Genomic DNA, 18215 nt, shown 5'->3' with positions numbered 1-18215 from the left:
AACGGTCGAAAACAAGGATTTACCAGTTTTCATTTAACCCGTATGAGCACATAGACTTGATTATTTGCCTACATATTGCCTCTGATGTTTTCCTCACTGCCTCAACATATAAACTTCGTGAGTGACTTAGTTCTTTCAGAAAACCTTGAAAACAAGCATGTAACGTTTTTTAGCGCTTCGGATCCGTAGTCATTACCAGCTGCTATAGATAAATATTGTAAATGTGAAATTTTGTGGTTTTATATGCCAGAACTACGATATTGTTACGCAACCACGTTTGTGCCGTTTGTCTCACGTTTGTCAACTTCGTCCTCGCCTGCTTAGCGCCGTAACTTTTGTCCTTAAGGCACATAAACGAACTAGCTCAGCAACGTGGTACGTTGTACCTGTTACCACGTGTTACGTGGTAGTTCGTGCCGAGATGAGAAGGCGTTACGAGGGAAAAAGGAAGATGGCAGTGACGCCGGCATCGATCGCGAGGGTTTCTTGGTCGATCCCCGGTAGTGGGCATGAGCCAGTACTTGTGATGCAATGCAAGACGAGAGGGTATACCGCCCTAACGCCTTTGTTGTGGAGCTACGCCTTCTCTATGGAGGTATACGTGTGTACCCTGTGAATATCCTTCCCCGTAATATGACAGATTAATGTTGACCATGTTGGATTCTCTACCGTGCTCGTAAATTTAAGTACGCCCGCGCTTTCGCAATTCGCCCTCTTCAAAATACGCCGCAGTTGGGGTCGAACCCGCGACCTCGAGCTCCGCATCGCAACGCCATAGCCAATAAGCTACCGCGGCGGGTATAAGAAACTTCACTCGCGCTCTAAAGGAATCGAAGGATTTTAGCCCACACATCAGTTTCGCTTAGCGCACACAACACTTTTAGCTTGTTTACAACGCGACATCGTGATGCGCGCCTAAAGCACGCTTTTAAAAATAGTTCACTCTGCCTTGTATTGGTGTCACAGGCAGCTGCTGGTATTGCAAGCCTACAGAAACAATGCTCCTAAGCTTGCGCAATGCTCCCCCGCGTCTTAAACACGGAAATCAGGGGCGATACGGGACCCGAGCCTACTCATCCTGAGCGCATGGTTTCTGCATTATTGCCCCCTATTCGCTTCTGGCAACCGCGTACTCTCCTCTTTTCCGTGACAAATCATATGTGAATTCACATACTGGCAGTGCGTAGCGGACGTGATCAGAAAGCGGAACCTTGGACCAGCATTTCTGGCAGAATACATCTGAGAATGCTACCGCACCTAAAGACATGTCCTTTATTTCCAAATGGTCTTGACAAACTTTCAACTCACACGTCGTTCGACTCACTGTAGATGCCTGATGGAACGAAAGCGCGCCTACTGCTCCGTTATTCATTGCACGGGCACGGCTTCACCAAAGGTAGCATTTCTTGGCAGGATTCATCGGGTCTAGCACCGTGCACGAGAATGCGTGCGCGAACTCTTCCATGTTCATCAGCGGCACATTGCAGCGGTTATGGCCGTCGGAGTACTTTGTCCAGCCACCATGTGCTTCGGGGTGATCAGTAGTCTTCTCGCAGAAGTTGTGGCAGTACGTAATGAAGAACGTCTGGTCCGGACTGAAGGTGCTCAAACCGCCAAGTACGTTGGCCACTTTGTCCGAAGGTAGAGCTGTCTTGAAAGCAGCGTACGCGTACCTCACTGCTGCATTATCGATGATGTCCTCCTGGATCGTGTTGTTGGTGTAGTTGCCGACGTTTTCGTACAGGTTCACGTAGCAGGCCGCCTTGGCGTTGTACGCGTCAGCAAAGTCCTCGCTCCACCATGATTGCGCCTGGCCGTTGTTGATATCGCGTCCTTGGGCGTCGAGTCCGTGAAGAAGCTCGTGCGCTATGACTCTTCCGAGCACAGCGTAGATCGTGGACACTGGGAGGTCTGCAGAGTACAGTGGTCCCTTGGTGCTAGCAATGGGCAGGTGCAGCTCGTTGGTGTAGACGTCGTACTTTACGTGGTCGTCGTATAGCCTCCGCATGGATTCCTCGATTTCGTATTCCCTGGCCGGAAAGCCGGCTCGCGGGACGACTCGCACCCAGTTTTCCAGGAAGTCCGCTCCCAAGTCGGGGAACCCGGCCACACTGGTATTTTCCGCTCGCAGTCCGATCTCTGGCAGAACGAGGCGACTGTTCTGAACTTTCTGCGTAGCTGTCAGCTTGGTGCTGTTGTCCAGCCACGGGTTCAAACCGAGGCCCTTCAAAATTTCCCTTTTCACGTTGTCCGCGATTTCGACCACTGACCGTACCTCGTCTTTGCTCGTCAGCGATTCTGTCGCAAATGCTATCATTTGGGGCAGCATCATCTTCGATGCATACTCCCTGCAGAAGTCTCGGGCATCGCTCACGGGATGGCTGCATGAGTCCACGTTCATCTCCATGCTTTCTTCAAGTGCTCTGAACTCGTTTGTGAAGCAGCTGCCAAAGCGGAAAATCCTCCACCCCAAATATAGAGCGCCTTCTTTCTTGGAAAGCGAGTTGAAGAGCTTTCTGAAGTACTCCGGGCTGCTGATGACCATAGTGTGGTTGTCCAGAAACTTGGACAGCACGAAGTATTTGCTGAACGTTTCCATCCACATCTCGGGACTGATCGTAGGCGTCAGCAGAGACAAGTTCCGTAGATGCACTCGTTGTTTCTTTTCCATGACAGCCAGCTCAAAGAGCTCCTCTTCGAATTTGGCTATCGCATCTACTATGCTACCGTGCTTGAGGCCGCCACCCATGGTTCGGACGACCTTCTCCAAGTACTTCTTATAGTTTTCCTTCCTTGTGGGTGCAAACATAAACTTCGATATTTTTGGCGGCTTAAGTGTGAAGTCCCAGGCGTTCTGCCTTTTTAAGGAGATTCCAAACCTGAAGAAGGACCCAATATTAAAGTCTAGCTCCATGCGAACTAAAAGGTCGAATGAGCTCACTTCGTTGATTTTTACTTTAGGCCAGCTGAAGTTGAACATGTGCATGTAGTGCTTGAGACTTCGAACATTCCTAGACCCAGGAGCCAGGCTGTGGTAGCAAGACAGATAGAAGGTCAAAAACTTTTGAGCGTCCGTCTGGGACCGGACTGGAATCTTTGGGTTTGATTCCACTTTACGAAACGACTCTTTTAGTGTTTCAGCAACCCAGGATGCTCCAAGACTTCCCTCTGCCAAAGCAGTCTGCCTCTGTGCTACCATTTCATTCTGTTTCCCAGAACAGACAAAGCGATAGAAGTTCTGGCAAGGAGCTTCCTTGGGGCTTATGCTCTCGTTTAGCCTCGAACTGAGTTGGTTGCAGGCTTGAGATCTGAAACAAATGTATACGAGAAACTGTCGGTTAAAATGGATTCGCAAACAATTTGTTAGGACGCCTGCATGATGCGTCATCAAAGACAGGTACCCCCAACATTCAACCGGATCAAAAGATTAATTCTGCGCACTTGTAATGATGAAATATCCAATACCAGGTTCGCCACAACGTTCTGATCCATTGATATATTTATTTTTCTACAAATTACTCCGCCAATCTCTTTGTGGGGGTGCTTTTATTTTTATTTTTTTACTCATTTTTTTTTGCAACAGTATGTGTTAGGTCGAGGGCGGATAGAGAGGAAATCACGTGATCGTGGAGATCACGGGGAAGGGGTCGGGGTGCAACGGTCAAGCCAGCTCCCAGGGAAGGAAAAGAGCAAGCACGGAGCGCACGCACCTGCACATGCCGGCGACGTTGATCTGTCTGTTGGCGAAACCCATTTCGTCGTTTGCCTTCTTGGTCCCGATCGAGGCGACCGAGAGGAGCATCAGCACCACGACGCATGCACCGACGGCGCCCGCCGTCACGTACATCTTGTTCTTGGTGACATTGCGGCCTTTGTCCTCGTCGTTAATCACGTTCAGCTCGTCGGACATCATCTTGCAGGTTTGACCTGCACAAACACTTCTGTAATTCCAACAACAACAACAACAACAACAACAACAACAACAACAACAACAACAACAACAACAACAACAACAACAACAACAACAACAACAACAACAACAACAATAATAATAATAATAATAATAATAATAATAAGCTTACGGCGTTTCTTATGCAAAGGCTATCGCTAAAGTTTGGTGTTAACGACGTTTAAATATCGTGCATGCAGCTAGACCATAAAAAAAAGCTACGTGTTACGCGCGGAACACTTCAAGAGGGCATTAAAGAGGAATATTAAGTTAAGCTGTGCAGTAGATTATGTTTCTGTAATAGCAATGCGGCAAGTAGCAACATTTTGAAAGAAAGCTGCATGAACCTAAAGTGACCGAGTGGTGCCCTTTAGTGCCGTTTTATTTGTTCTCATTATCGAGCCGCGAGTTCCCATCGTGCGGTTGCTCACTCGAGAAAACTCTACGAAATTGCACCGTCGACTAGGACGATGACTAACGCTTTGTCTGGCACGGGTGATCACCACGCGAAGCGCCACATGACATACCCGGCAGTGGCACGTTGTGTGACTTGTGAGCTGACAAGCTCTCGTGAGCAAATGGGAATTAACGAAACTTTGCTGCACATGCGGATATCTCACGTGAGATTGGATTGGGAAAAAATATTTAAGTAATGTAGATGAAACAACGGTTCCCGCATCTTGTCATCCTGTTAGTTATTCGCTAAACTGGTCGGAAGCGTAGCCATTCACGCTCCCCTTAGCATATCAGTCCCTTAATTTCAACTTGTTCCTTTGAGCACGAGCGTCTGATGAGTCAGGAAGGCGCGATATACGTACTCGTAGTATACCTGAACCAATTTACTGTTTCGCACAGACCACGTTTACATTTACCCATAACTCGGTGTAACAACAACCTTAGTGGGGATCATAGGTACACTCACGTATTTATTCCGGACCCCGAGAAAAAGCTGCTTGTCCGGAGCCCAGCCCCCTGTCATGGGCGATCATGAGACTCTCCGGGTGGACCGAGGTCGGCCCATGACCAGAGGCTCGCGATGCGGGTTCCTTCCGTACGGTAGGCAGGTCGCACAACCTAATGGGGAGACGGGCGGGGGAACCACGAAAACCGCACAAGGCCGACGTGCGAGTCGCAAACGAAAAGGCTCTACCACTGCAGGCTCGCGGCTCGGGCCGCAAAGTAGTCCTCGGCGTCGTCGTCTTCGTTTCCCTGCGGCCGCTAGAGTGCGCACATGCGCTGGCTGGTCCTTCCATTATGCTTGTTCGTTTCCTGCAACACTGAGTCAATCTAGAGCTGGAAAACCCTTTCGGAACAACCTGAGCTGCTCAGTAACGGCGAATTTCAAAGTGCTTGGCGCATTTCCCTCAGGCGAGAAGAGCGAAGATTGAGAGTCAGGTATGTGGGGCGTTTGGCCAGTACGGGTCGACAGATTTCTTTCAAACAGTTGTGTTGCCACACGAAAGGTGGTAGTGGCGGCCAAGGCTCTTTAGGCAGAGCTACACAGGATGTCCCACGTAACTTGAGCCAACTATGAAAAATATGCGATTGCCGCGTAGCTGGTCAGGACCAAGGTAAGGTTGTTTGCCGTCGCTTGGAGATACTCAGATTATGTTTAATTCCACCTAAATAGAGTATTAGGTCTAATTAATTAATATTCAGTCAATTAATAAGCAATATATACTTATTGTTAAATAAAGGATTGCTTAATTAATTTCTGAAACAATATAATTAGATGATAAGTGTTAATGATAACATTGTAGAGCATCATGAAAAACTCCCGATACAGCTATCTGTTGCTGGATACGTGCTACAAAGAAGCCCGCGAATACACGCAAAATGCCTCAAGCGGCCAGTGGAGCGTCAAAATTTCTCAACAGTGATTATTTTCAGACTGGAATAATCTTTTTATTAAATCACCCGATTCTTGCTCAGTATCCCCCATAGTGGGTGTGAGCCACTCTCGGAGGAAAGAAAAGCAAAGCAAGCAAGACTGGTGCTCCCCGTTCGCTTCGGCTTCTGTCACTTGGCCAGGTTTTGGGTGATATTAGGCTTTACTAATCTTATTTCTTGAGCTCTCACTAATTCTAACGCCACCTTCTTCCTAGGCGGATGTCTAAAAACTCCCCAGGCAGGGGTTTGTCCCCATGGGCGGCCTCTATTCCAACGGATGAATTACCTCTAGATTTGTTCATCCGCAGTGGTGTGAGCAACATCCCGGTGGCTCTGGTTCCTTCAAATGGAGGCTTTATACGTCTCACCAATCCCCAGGCGATCCAGAAATCCCTGCAAGCTGCTACCTCTTCATACCAGACCATCACGGAAGTGAGGCAGTTCGGCCGCGGAGGTATCGTGTGTCGATTGCCAGACCAGTCCTGTGTCGCGGATTTGCTAAAGTGCTCGTCATTCGCGTCATTACCGGTGAGTGCCTTCATCCCTGCTCACCTCGCCTGCACTAAGGGAATAGTCAGAGGTGTCGATGCTCATCTTTCTCCCGCTGAAACACTTGAGAGATTGTCTGGGACTGGAGTAATTGCTGTTTACCGATGCACTCGAGTGGTAGACAATAAGCGGGTCCCAACAGAATCAGTGATTGCGACTTTTGCTGGAACTTCCTGCCCGTCAGAGCTAAAGGTGTGGCCCCTTGTGTTCAGAGTTGAACGCCTCGCGTCGCGTCCGATTCAATGCCGCAATTGCTGGCGATACGGCCATAGTATGGCAGGGTGTAAATCAAGACTACGTTGCTGCGCATGTGGGGGAGAACACGCTCAAAGTAATTGTAATGCCCAAGAAGAGCGATGCTGTCTCTGTGATGGCAATCATCCAGCCAATTATTTAAACTGTTCTGTTAGGGCTCAAGAGTTACAGGTGATTGAAATAATTGATCGTCGACGCTGCTCTAGGATGGAGGCCATAAACATTGTGAAAGAAAGGGCATCTGGCTATGCGGGGACAATAGGTAGACAAAATCTTACCACGGACCGATCACTTACTGCAACTATAGAGACCGCTGTGGAAAAGGCAGTTACAAAAGCTATGGAAAGGTTGGCAATGAGCCTTGGTGAATGTATCTCCCAAGCCGTTTCTAGTCATTTATCTCATTTGATGCAAACTACCTGCCCAGCTACTGTACCAACGCAAACAATTGATCCTGAGCACCAAACTAACCATGAAAGATCATACACCAATCCTTGCAATAATGATATTGGACTTTCAAATCCCTCTTCTGCGGGCCCTACAACTTGTAATCTTATTAATACAGATTTGGAGATGACAGAGGTAGAACAAAATGCTCGAGCATATAAAAGAACCATGTCGTCTATTAGTGAAGACTCCTCCCCCGGTCCTCACTCAAAGGCGAAGAAAAGTCAGTCCAGTGTTGTTCTAAAGGATAACATTCTGCAGAAGGCAGTTTCGACTGCGGCACTTTCCAAAAAATAGGATCACTAAAAGTGCTTCAGTGGAACTGCCGCTCTTTATATTCTGCATCAGTAGATTTAACTTGTTTAACTTCTCAACTAAATCCTGATTTAATTATGTTACAAGAAACGTGGCTAAAACCTGAGAAATCTTTTCAACTGAAATTCTACAGGTCATTTCGATTAGACCGTCCTACAAGAGGTGGCGGATTACTTACACTTATCTCATCTAAAATTTGCCATAAGGCTAAAATTTCATTTCAAGTTTCTACTCCAGAGTGTGAAATCCTAGCTATAAAATTGGTTCTCCCGGGATGTTCTCCTTTTACCGTAGTTAATGCATATTTTCCATCTGGCGTACAGGACACTAGCACACTGGATAGTGTTCTTAACTCTTGTGGACGTGACATTGTGATCTCAGGTGATTTCAATTCTCACCATATCTCATGGGGTTTAAGAACAGATTTGTGCGGCACCCGATTGTGGAACTGGTCGTTGGACAATCGCCTCACGTGTGTAAACTCCGGATCTGTTACGTTTGTTAGAGGCCGATCTTACTCTTCACTAGATCTTACATTCTCTGGCCCGAGTCTCTCCGTAACTTCTTGGTCGACTATTGATTGTTCGACAAGCAGTGATCACCTTCCGATAGTATTTGACGTTGCACGTCCGGTAACATTTATAGGTGTTCAGGTTCGAACCTTCATAAATTACAACATTTTTAAAAAATGCTTACGAAATGTTCTTTCATCTCTGTCTGATGCGCCTACAGAACAAAAAACCACGATTATCTGTTCCGCTTTGGAAAGTTCTCAAAAAAAGGCTCAATTTGAGATTGGATTGAATAAAAGAAATTCTTACAGTCCTTGGTGGAATGAAGAATGCACTCGAGACTACAGAAAGAGAAAAGCTGCTTGGAAAAAATTATTGCATAACCAGAGTCCCCAAAATTGGAGTGACTATAAATTTTTTCGAGCTGTCTTTAAACATACAGTTTCTAAAGCCAAAGATGAATTCGACTGTAAGCATTTTGATTTCTTATCTAACAATAAAAATAAGCGTGCATTGTTCCGTTTTCTCCGCGGTAGAAAAATTCTTCTGCGTCAAATTAATATTGACTCTATAATCTTAAGTAGCGATGAAATGAAACAATCACTAGAAGAAATCGCGAAGGGATTAGAAATTAGATTTTCTTCTGTCTTGCCAAGTGGTTCTCGCTTACGAAGGGCATCAGATGATTTTACAGAAATCTCCATGTTAGAATTGGCTGAAATCGTGGAGCGACTTCCAGATTCAGCTCCCGGTGTGGATGGGGTAACATCTACTATGCTCAGAATTTTATTTAAGGAAGCTCCCGATGACCTTTTAGCTATTGTAAATCACTCAATTTGCTTCTCATGGATTCCGTCTGCGTGGAAAATTGCTAAAATCATCCCTATTCTTAAAAATCATGGGGAAGGATATAAAATAGATAACATTAGGCCAATTGCGCTAACTTCAAATTTGGTTAAATTAATTGAAAGAATTCTATATGCCCGCATGCTTAAATTTATACAGAACAAGGACTTGCTTAGCCCCTGCCAAATTGGATTCCGACCATCATGTTCAATTTGGCATGCTCACGTGGACCTAGAAAGTAGAATAAAATTAGCACGGCGACAGAGGAAAATATGTGCCCTTGTGACATTAGACATTTCCAAAGCCTACGACAGTGTAGAACACTTAATTTTATTAGATATTTTGCGAAATATAGAGATTCCAAATTATTTTTCAAACTGGATTGGTGAATTTTTAAATGGAAGAACATTTTACTGCAGTCTGAGAGGCGTTTCCTCGAGTATATATAATCAATCACGAGGTGTTCCTCAAGGAGCTGTCACTTCACCATTACTATTTAATATTCTGATGTGTTCCATTCCTCTTCATCAAGATGTACAAACATACGTATACGCGGATGACATTGCTTTCTTCGCATCAGACAGTGATATTCACTCTCTATATTATCGACTGCAAAACTACCTCAACGCCATAGAAACCTGGTTAAACAAAATTCGCCTTTCACTTAACGTTAGAAAATCCTCGATATTGGTTTTCCCTCTTAACAATCCCGTTAATATATCGATATCCTATCGCCTCGAGACTATACCTCAAGTGGAGTCGGTGAAATACTTAGGTGTAGTATATGACGGTTCCCTCAACTGGCTCGGCCATATTGACCATATCGTTAAAAAAGGAGTACGAGCAGTTGGTATGCTACGTAAGCTGTGCAATAGTCGGTCCGGAATGCGGAGAGATCCACTTTTAATGATATACAAGATGTATGTGCGGCCCATTTTAGAATTTGGATGTGTTTTATTTTCTGGTGCCCCAGCTTATAAATTACGTCCCCTTGTTCTACTTGAGCGGGAAGCCATACGACTGTGTTGCGGATTACCGAAATATGTTGCCAATAACATATTACACCAAGAAGTCAGGTTGCCTTCAATATTGTGTAGATTTCGGTTACTGACGGTGCAAAGAGTCTTGAAATTGTATGAATCCCCTATTAGAAGATTGAAATACATATTCATTTCTCAGCCTGCACTTTTCTTCGGAGTACACTGGCATCGTTTTCATACACCACAGGTCGTCTTCGTACAAACATTGATAAATCCCTTAAATGTACGTCTCTGGGAGGTACCGCCTATTTGTGATGTGCGAGAGAACCTAGAAATTATATTTGATGACATCTACCCAAATAATGCAAAACATCTCCCTTATAATATATTAAACGGCTTATTACAGGATCATTTATTGAGTTTAGCTATAAGTACGGTCATTGCGACAGACGCCTCACAGTGTGAAGAAAAATCTGGAATTGGCATTTTCTCTCCCTCTCTAAACTGGTCATTTGCAATCAGGATTCCGGACTTTTATTCCGTATTTTTGGCTGAATTTCTGGCTGTAGTCCTAGCCTTACGCAAACTAAATCTGTCAACATCGGCGGTAGTAATTATAACAGATTCTTTATCCTTATGTTCCTCGCTCACAGCAAATGGTGTCACTAACCTTTTACGTACATTTCATTTTCTAGTGCCTGCCCACATAAATTTAATTAGATTGCTTTGGGTGCCTGGACATAAAGGATTAGTCATGAATGAAATGGCTGACAGTCTCGCGAGAGCGGCCCTCAATGGCCCTGTATTACCATTACTTCCTACAATAGCTTACCTGACGACTACTAGATTCAGGAGATATACAATTACTCAAGACTTCTTGAACCCAGCTGTAGCAAATTTTTCAGAATATCGACACCTCCTATTCCCTTGGCCTAAAAATTCCTTTCACGCCAGAAAAACTGAAGTCATCTTTACCCAATTACGTTGTCGAATACCAAAATTAAACTTCTATCGTCACAGGGCAGGTCTGGTGCCCTCCCCTCTGTGCCCAGTCTGTGGAGAAGATGAAACAATAGATCATTTTTTCATATTCTGCCGCCGTTTCAATTCTTTAAGAAAAAATCTAGAATCAAGATTTACACAGCTTGGTTTGAGCTTTTCAATTATAAATATCCTTTCTCTAGGAGCCTCCTCTCTTGGACAGTGCCACAGGGATATTTGCTCAACCGTGGAGGATTTTATAATTGCTACAAAGAGATTGTCTTGAATTCTTAAACATTTTATTTTTGTTCATTTCCTCCAGTTAGCTTTACCATTTTCAATTTTTTAATAAAGATAGCCTAATTTCATCCAAATCTTGGCCAATCCCCCACAGTGGGTGTGCGCCATCGCATGAGGAATACCATACCATACCATACCTTCTAGGAGGCTGTTGCTTAAAATGACCGGGTGATACTTTTCATTAGCCTATGCGCTTCAGGAAAGTGGTTTGTGGAGGGGGCGCGCATCAATTTACGACGACGCGCTGTATGCGCGATATTGTAAATCTCGAAGGGCCGCTCAATTAAATAATTGGAAGGCTCGTGAACAATTGTCGTAACTCTCGGAGTTAACCTAATTACCTAATACTCTTCCGCATGCTCGGCTTTATGGTGTTTGTAAACCAAAAGGGCATGGAATTTTGCTCAGTTAACAGTACTTTTCAAGTTTAATCTGAATCGCAAAAGAAAATATGTCACATTTTCTGATGCTATGCCGGTAATGTGACCTTTTAAAAACAGCTTGTGAACTAGGAGAATAACGTTATGACGCAACTTTTTCCTGCGGGCAATGCAGTGTGATTGGGGTGTAGTGATAGGGCACCTGTATAACAACCAAGGGGGTTTCGCTTCAAGCGCTACTAATACGCAACTTATACATATATATATATATATATATATATATATATATATATATATATATATATATATATATATATATATATATATATATATATATATATATATATATATATATATATATATAATTCGATAGTGATTGCGCGATCTGACAAAAATAGCCGGATACCGAGCTCGTAATTGCTGAGATTAGTAAAATGACGCACGTTATAGTAGCTGCCTGTTTCAGAAACAACGTAGTTTCTATTTTTGAGCGTCGTGACCCTTGTGGGCGCACTAGCCGGCCTTGCGAACTTGCACGGCAAGGAAGCTTCTGTCAATAAAAAGAAAGGGGTATACATATCGTAAGGCTTCTTATGACCAATAAAAATCGGGCCCCTCAGCTTCCTTTCTTACAAAGACTTATATATATATATATATATATAACACCAAAAGTAAGAGACGTGGCGTGGCTGAGACGCCCTACATTTATTCTAAAGCGCGCGCACTTCGTGGTTGTCCGCTTCTACAACAATCGCGTTCTTCAATCGGTTTCCCCCTTCCCTCGAGAAAGTCTCAGTACAGAAGGTGCCAAATGACGCGTCACTTCGCTGACATGAACAACGTCGCTGTCTCTGCTTAAAGGCATCGCTGAGCGGTTAATCTCATAGTTCACTGGCGATACCCTACGCAGAATCTCGTAAGGAGTTTCAATAACGGAACTCACCGTTGTTGGGATACCATGGTGCATAGGCGGCGACTACGGGGGGGCTCCGGGGCCTGAGCCCCCTCCGGACTTTTCCAGGCGCCCCCCCCCCCCCCCCCACACACACACACCTAACGTGTGATTGCCAGAGTTTTGTCAACCACTTCATTGGAGGCTTCTTTTGACTCGCCTCGACCTTTTCATTTAACATGTTATTGAGGCTAATAGCTTACTGTATCATTGTTGCCGTGGACGTGCACGGATCTTAATTCATAATTTGCTTGATTTCCGCAAACCGTAACAATAGGAGGACAAGTGCATTAGAACTACCAGCAGTAGCTGCCTCATCCGTATTTTCTCACTTCAACATTGTTTTAAATTTCCACTGTAAACACCATGCACAAACACAAAATACTTAAGTATATACACGGGACAACGCTTACTATATTTTTCAATCGGATGCAGCCGATTAACAATTATTTCTAAAGGCATGGATAGCTCATGCCTAGAGAATGAATATGTTGCTGTACATTCACCTCACTTCAAAATGCTTTGCGTGCTTTTTTTACCCTGAAAAAAACATGTAGCCTTCGTGACCCCTTCGGCAGAGTCTTTTACCAACGGCGTGTGAAATGCACGGGAATTATATGTGTCTAAGTATCGCTTCTCTCTCCAGTAAGCAAAGCTAACGACTCATTTAAAAAAGAAAGCTTCTAATAATTTCCAGCATTGCCATTTGCTGGGCGTGTTGGTAAACTGAAAGCATATTATTATTTTCCGTCCTTGTTTGCTGGCGCTAAATATGCTTTTAATAATTTACAACCTTTGGTAGGGATAAAAACATCGTCACTTGTATGCAGAGGTCATAGATATATACAGGGTGTCCCTATTAATTATCATGCACGAAGATTTAAAAAATAGGAGCAATGCGTTACTCGAAGAAAACCTAGTGCATATTGTTTCCAGCACAGTGGAGTAGCTGCCAGTAAACTTTCATTACTGATATTTAATTAGGTAATTGTAATTAATCATCTAACTCGAGACATACTATCATAGTTATCAAAGTGTCAATGAAGCATTTGCAGGTACAGCCAAGGGAGATCTAACTGCGGTATTTTCAGCGACGTACTAATTGCGTACTATTTTTTTTCCGACTGATAAATAAACCCTGCGAAATATGGCGAATACCACGTGACGGAGTTGCCGATGCGCGTAGGAAAATCCTTGGCTTATCAATGCCTTCGTACTATGTCACTTTACGTACACAATTTCTATGCACAACTGGCTCAGAGCGGAGCGAGACAAGCTCAACGCTCTCATCCGCAAAGTGGTCACGAGGGTTCTCGGGCTACCCATCAGGACCCGTACCGAGGATCTCCTCAAGCTGGGGGTGCATAACACTGCCGAGGAGATTGCCGAAGCCCAAGAACGCGCGCAGCTAACTCGCCTGAGCACCACAGCGGCAGGTAAACACATCCTCGAAGAGCTGGGTTACCACCCTGCGGGATTCCCGATGGTCAGTACCCCGATCCCTAGGTGCATTCGAGACAAGTTCGAAGTGGCCCCTGTGCCCCGAAACGTCCATTCCGTCCATAACGAGGGTGGACGCAAGGTCAGAGCAGCAGCCATCCTCAAACAGATCAAGCAACGAGACATTAGAGCAAGCTTCGTCGACGCCGCGGAGTACAGTGATGGGAAGACCTTTGCCATCGTTGTGGTCGACTCCAGCGGCAAAATTTCCAATAGCGCCTCCATTCGCACTTCAGATCCCGGAGTCGCCGAGCAAGCCGCCATCGCCCTTGCCCTGCTAGACGGTCGTGGGTCCGAGATATATAGCGATTCCAAAACGGCAGTTAGGTCTTTTCAGAAGGGTTACATCGCCAAGCAAGCTGCTCATCTTCTTAGCAGCTCGAGTCGATATGCTCTCACGCATCATTCAATCCACTGGTTTCCCGCTCACGTAGGGTCGGTCGAGGGTGCTCCCCCGAACCTCAATGAGTCTGCTCACTAGGCTGCGCGTGACCTCACCGACCGTGCTTCCTCTGCAAGAAGCACCGACTCCCCTCCTCCCTACGGCCACAGGGACGCTCCCGCTACTCACAACGAGATTATTAAATTCTTCTACATGTCTAGAAGAGTCTTTCATCCCCCTCACCCCAAGTTGAATAGGGCGCAAGCCGTTTCGCTTAGGCTTCTGCAGACCAGCACGCATCCGTGTCTGTCCGTTCTCCACGAGGCTTACCCGGACGTGTATCGCGACGACGCCTGCCCCTCCTGCGGGCATACCTCCACTCTAGCGCACATGCCCTGGGAGTGCGGGTCGACATACCCCAAGTTCATAAAGGAGTGGGACTCGCTTCTGCGTAACCCCGCTCTAGAAAAGCAAATCCTGGCTGTCCGGCGTGCCCGCGACCGGGCCGGTGGGCTAGACCTGCCGGTCCCGACTTGGGACTAGCCGGGTGCGCGACGAGTTCGCGTACTCGCCGGACCTGCAATAAAGTTTCTTCACTCACTCAATACCACGTGACTGCGCTCCTACCCGCATCATAAAGCAGCGCCCTCGAACAGGCTCCTTCTGAGTTAGGCAGAACGAAATGAAGGAAATAAACAAAAAAATCATCGCCCAAGCGCGTATAGATGGTGTTACGGTTGGCGCGTACCACTCCGGGCAAAAAGAATGCTCAAAAGACCCTGCTCAACCGAAGCGGAAGATGGATTCCTAATTTGCCATGGTTGTCTCGTGGGCATGCCGGTCTGGCAGGTGCCCTGCAGTGGTGAAAGGCCCCTGTGGGTGTGCGACCAAGGGGAGAACGGATTGATGGATGGATGGATGGATGGATGGATGGATGGATGGGTGTTATAGCGCCCCCTTTGGAACGTGGCGGTGGGTTGCGCCACCAAGCTCTTGCTATTATACTGCCTAATGTCCTACCTAAGTTAAACAATAAAAAAGAGAAAAAAAGACACTACGACCTACCCCACCCAAATTTTCTGATCCCCTATTTCGAACGGTGCTTTTGTACCTGTCCGTTTTTTGTCGTTTCCCTACTTTTCTTCTACCAATTCTCCAATCGCCTCTTACTAATGCCTCTTGCGGACATGTTTACTTTTCCACTGCTCTCGCTGATCCCAAGTGCTTCAAGGAGGCCAGTGGCGCCTAAATCGACCGCTGGGTAGACGTCTTCACATTCTAATAAAACATGCTCCATAGTCTGCCTAGCTTTACCGCAGCAAGCGCATGCTTCTTCTTCAGTCTTATATCTCGCTTTATAGGTGCGTGTTCTAAGGCATCCCGATCTCGCTTCGAAAAGTAATGAGCTTCCCTTTGAGTTATCACAAATTGTTTCTTTCCTGATTTCGTTTTTTCCTCTTAAGTAGTTACTCATGGCAGGTTTCTTTTCCATTGCCACCACCCATGAGATTATTTCAGCCTCTTTGACTTTCCGCTTAACATTCTTTGTTGCTGTGTTGCCCACCCTACAGGCCACATACTTGCTAGTAAACTTCCTAGTTCTTTTCCTCCACTGTGAATCAATGTTTTTCCTGTACAGATACCTGAACACTCTCCCAGCCCATTTACTTTCTTCCATATTCCTCAGCCGTTCTTCATGCTCAATTTTACTGCGAGCTTCCTTCACTTCAAAACTAGTCCAGCCCCTATTACCCTGCACAGCTTCATTTGGAGTCTTCTCGTGAGCGTCCAATGCGATGCGACCCACTGACCTTTGATTCCCGGCGAGTCCTGATTGTACCCCTGATTTAAAGGAAACAACCGCATTTCCAAAAATAAGTCCTGAAACCATTACGTTTTTCCACATACCTCGGAGGACCACGTACCTATTGTATCCCCATAGCACTCTGTGCTTCATTATGGCTGCATTTCTCTTCCCCTTCACTGTTATTGTTTTTCCTCTCTTTCCATATATCTATTGCCTTCGTTTATCCATATACCAAGGTATTTTTATTCTGTTACCCGAGGTATTTTCTGGCCCTGTATCTCCACTGTCTGTTCACTGTTTTCATTGAATACCATAACACCTGATTTTCTAACAATAAATTTCAAACCTAAATTGTTGCTTTCCTGCCCACAGATATTAGCCAGACGTTGCAAATCACTTTGCTTGTTAGCTAGCAACACAATTTCGTCGGAATAAAATAAACCTGGGAGCTGCTGCTCTATTACTCTACCCGCCTGTTTGTATGAGATATTAAACCCGATATTACTTCCTTCTAGCGCCCTCTCCATCCCTACCATGTACATCATAAACAGCAGCGGGCATAAATGGCACCCCTGCCTCAGTCCATTGTTGATATGAACTTTCTCCTCGCTCCTCATCCCTTCCCATTCAACGCAAACGGTATTTTCTAGGTAAATCTCTCTCAAAAGCTGTAAACAATCGTCATCTAAGCCTTCCCCTTCCAGAATATCCCACAAAATGTTGCGGTCTACGTTGTCATAGGCACCTGTAATGTCTAAAAAGGCCACATATAGCGGTTTGCTTTCTACTTTTGATATTTCAATACACTGAGTAAGAACAAAAATAAATTATTCTTCTAAACGCCTACCTATTCTGAAGCCATGTATATTGCTACCCTGTATGTTACCGATGTAATGGTCAACGGTTGTCAGGATTGGGGGCTCAATCCCATCGCTCGTGATCCGTTGTCAAGATTGGAGTCGGGCATGAATTAGAAGGTAGCTGGCCCTTGCCGACGTCCAACGCTGAGGACGTTGATGAAGGGAAGGACTGCTTCTCATCGAGAACGAGGAATATGGGTTTATTTACAGTAGTTATATCAGTCTAACATGACTGTTTGAGAAAGTACATCAGTCTAACATGACTGCTTGAGAGAGAGTGTCCTGAGCAGCCGCACAATAGCGGTTTCTAAACACTCGGTCCTCTCCCGATACAAGGTGATGCGAACGTTCGTTTAGTCATCGCAAACTAGCCGCCTCTCTGCGGCACGGTTTACACACACACACGCACACACGCATACACACAGGTGCGAAGGTCCGGAGCCGACGTCAGAGGGGCCCCGTAGAACTCGGAGCCGTTCCGGGTAGCGCGTTGTCTTGCGTCTTGGCCGGTGCGTGGGAAGCAGCGCAAAACGGCGTTCCCGCGGCAACTCGCGCACCCGTAGCAGATCAGGTCCGCGTTGGGGAGTTTGGGAACAATAGTTGGCCCGCCGAACTCATTCCGTCACAACGGCGATGAGGCTAGAGGTTGGTGACGGTTTCAGCACAAAGCCTGCTTCATCGAACGCATCCTAGCTGAAGCGACGGAGAGTGGGGGATGCGCGTCTTGTTCCCCGACACAAAGTCGATTTAGTCATGCTGTGGCTAGAGGTTGGCGGCGATGCTCCCGAGATATTGCTTACATAGTCGCAACTGGGTGGCAAACTTGCACTGCAGCTGGCCGTTCTTAACACGGTCTATACGAGTGAATTCTATATTTGTCCCCCTTACCTTTATAAATTAAATTCATTCTACTTTGCCGCCAACTGTCTGGTATTCGTCTATTTTTTAAAGTTTTTTCCACTGCTTTCACCAGAGCTTGCTTATTTTTGGTCCTAGTTCATTAATCAACGCTTTCGGTGAACCAACGCCACCTACGATCCCCGACGCACGTGTAGCTGCCAGAGAAGCACTTGCGAACGTCACCTGGGACAGGGATCAGCAGCCCATCCACAACCAGACTCAGTGCCTGTCACGTGACGTTGACGTGAGCAAGATCCCGCTATACGATTGAGAGCCTATTTAAGCGGCCCCGCAATGTACTTTTTGAATTCATTGATTTTCTTCTTCTCATCTTTCACCAACTATCGAATAAACCGTGCAAGTTTCGCACCAGAAATCGTCTCGTCCTTGCCTGGTCGCCATGGTCTACC

The 18215-nt window shown here is 45.8% G+C and overlaps 2 protein-coding genes across 3 annotated transcripts in view; both read right to left on the bottom strand.

Moving 5' to 3' along the window:
* The window catches only part of LOC142578827 (GSK3-beta interaction protein), a 613414-nt gene that overhangs the window by 226934 nt on the left and 368265 nt on the right, over window positions 1-18215 (bottom strand). The window lies entirely within an intron of this gene.
* Window positions 1259-5134, bottom strand: LOC142578818 (neprilysin-1-like). Its single transcript, XM_075688423.1, has 3 exons — window positions 4872-5134; window positions 3711-3927; window positions 1259-3308 (listed from the first exon to the last, which is right to left on the bottom strand). Exons 2-3 carry the CDS (start codon window positions 3911-3913, stop codon window positions 1388-1390), a joined length of 2124 nt encoding a protein of 707 aa, XP_075544538.1. The 5' UTR covers window positions 3914-3927; window positions 4872-5134; the 3' UTR covers window positions 1259-1387.

The sequence above is a fragment of the Dermacentor variabilis genome, chromosome 4 (assembly GCF_050947875.1).
Source record: "Dermacentor variabilis isolate Ectoservices chromosome 4, ASM5094787v1, whole genome shotgun sequence".
Taxonomy (NCBI): domain Eukaryota; kingdom Metazoa; phylum Arthropoda; class Arachnida; order Ixodida; family Ixodidae; genus Dermacentor; species Dermacentor variabilis.
Note: the sequence above shows the minus strand (reverse complement) of the source record. Positions and strands in the feature narration are given on the sequence as shown.

Bases quoted from the DNA above. Each gene is read 5' to 3' on its own strand.
- LOC142578818 (XM_075688423.1), bottom strand. From the start codon at position 3,913: ATGATGTCCGACGAGCTGAACGTGATTAACGACGAGGACAAAGGCCGC. The intron at 3,309-3,710 runs GTGCGTGCGCTC...CATTTGTTTCAG, and splicing joins AACGTCGCCGGCATGTGCAG to ATCTCAAGCCTGCAACCAAC.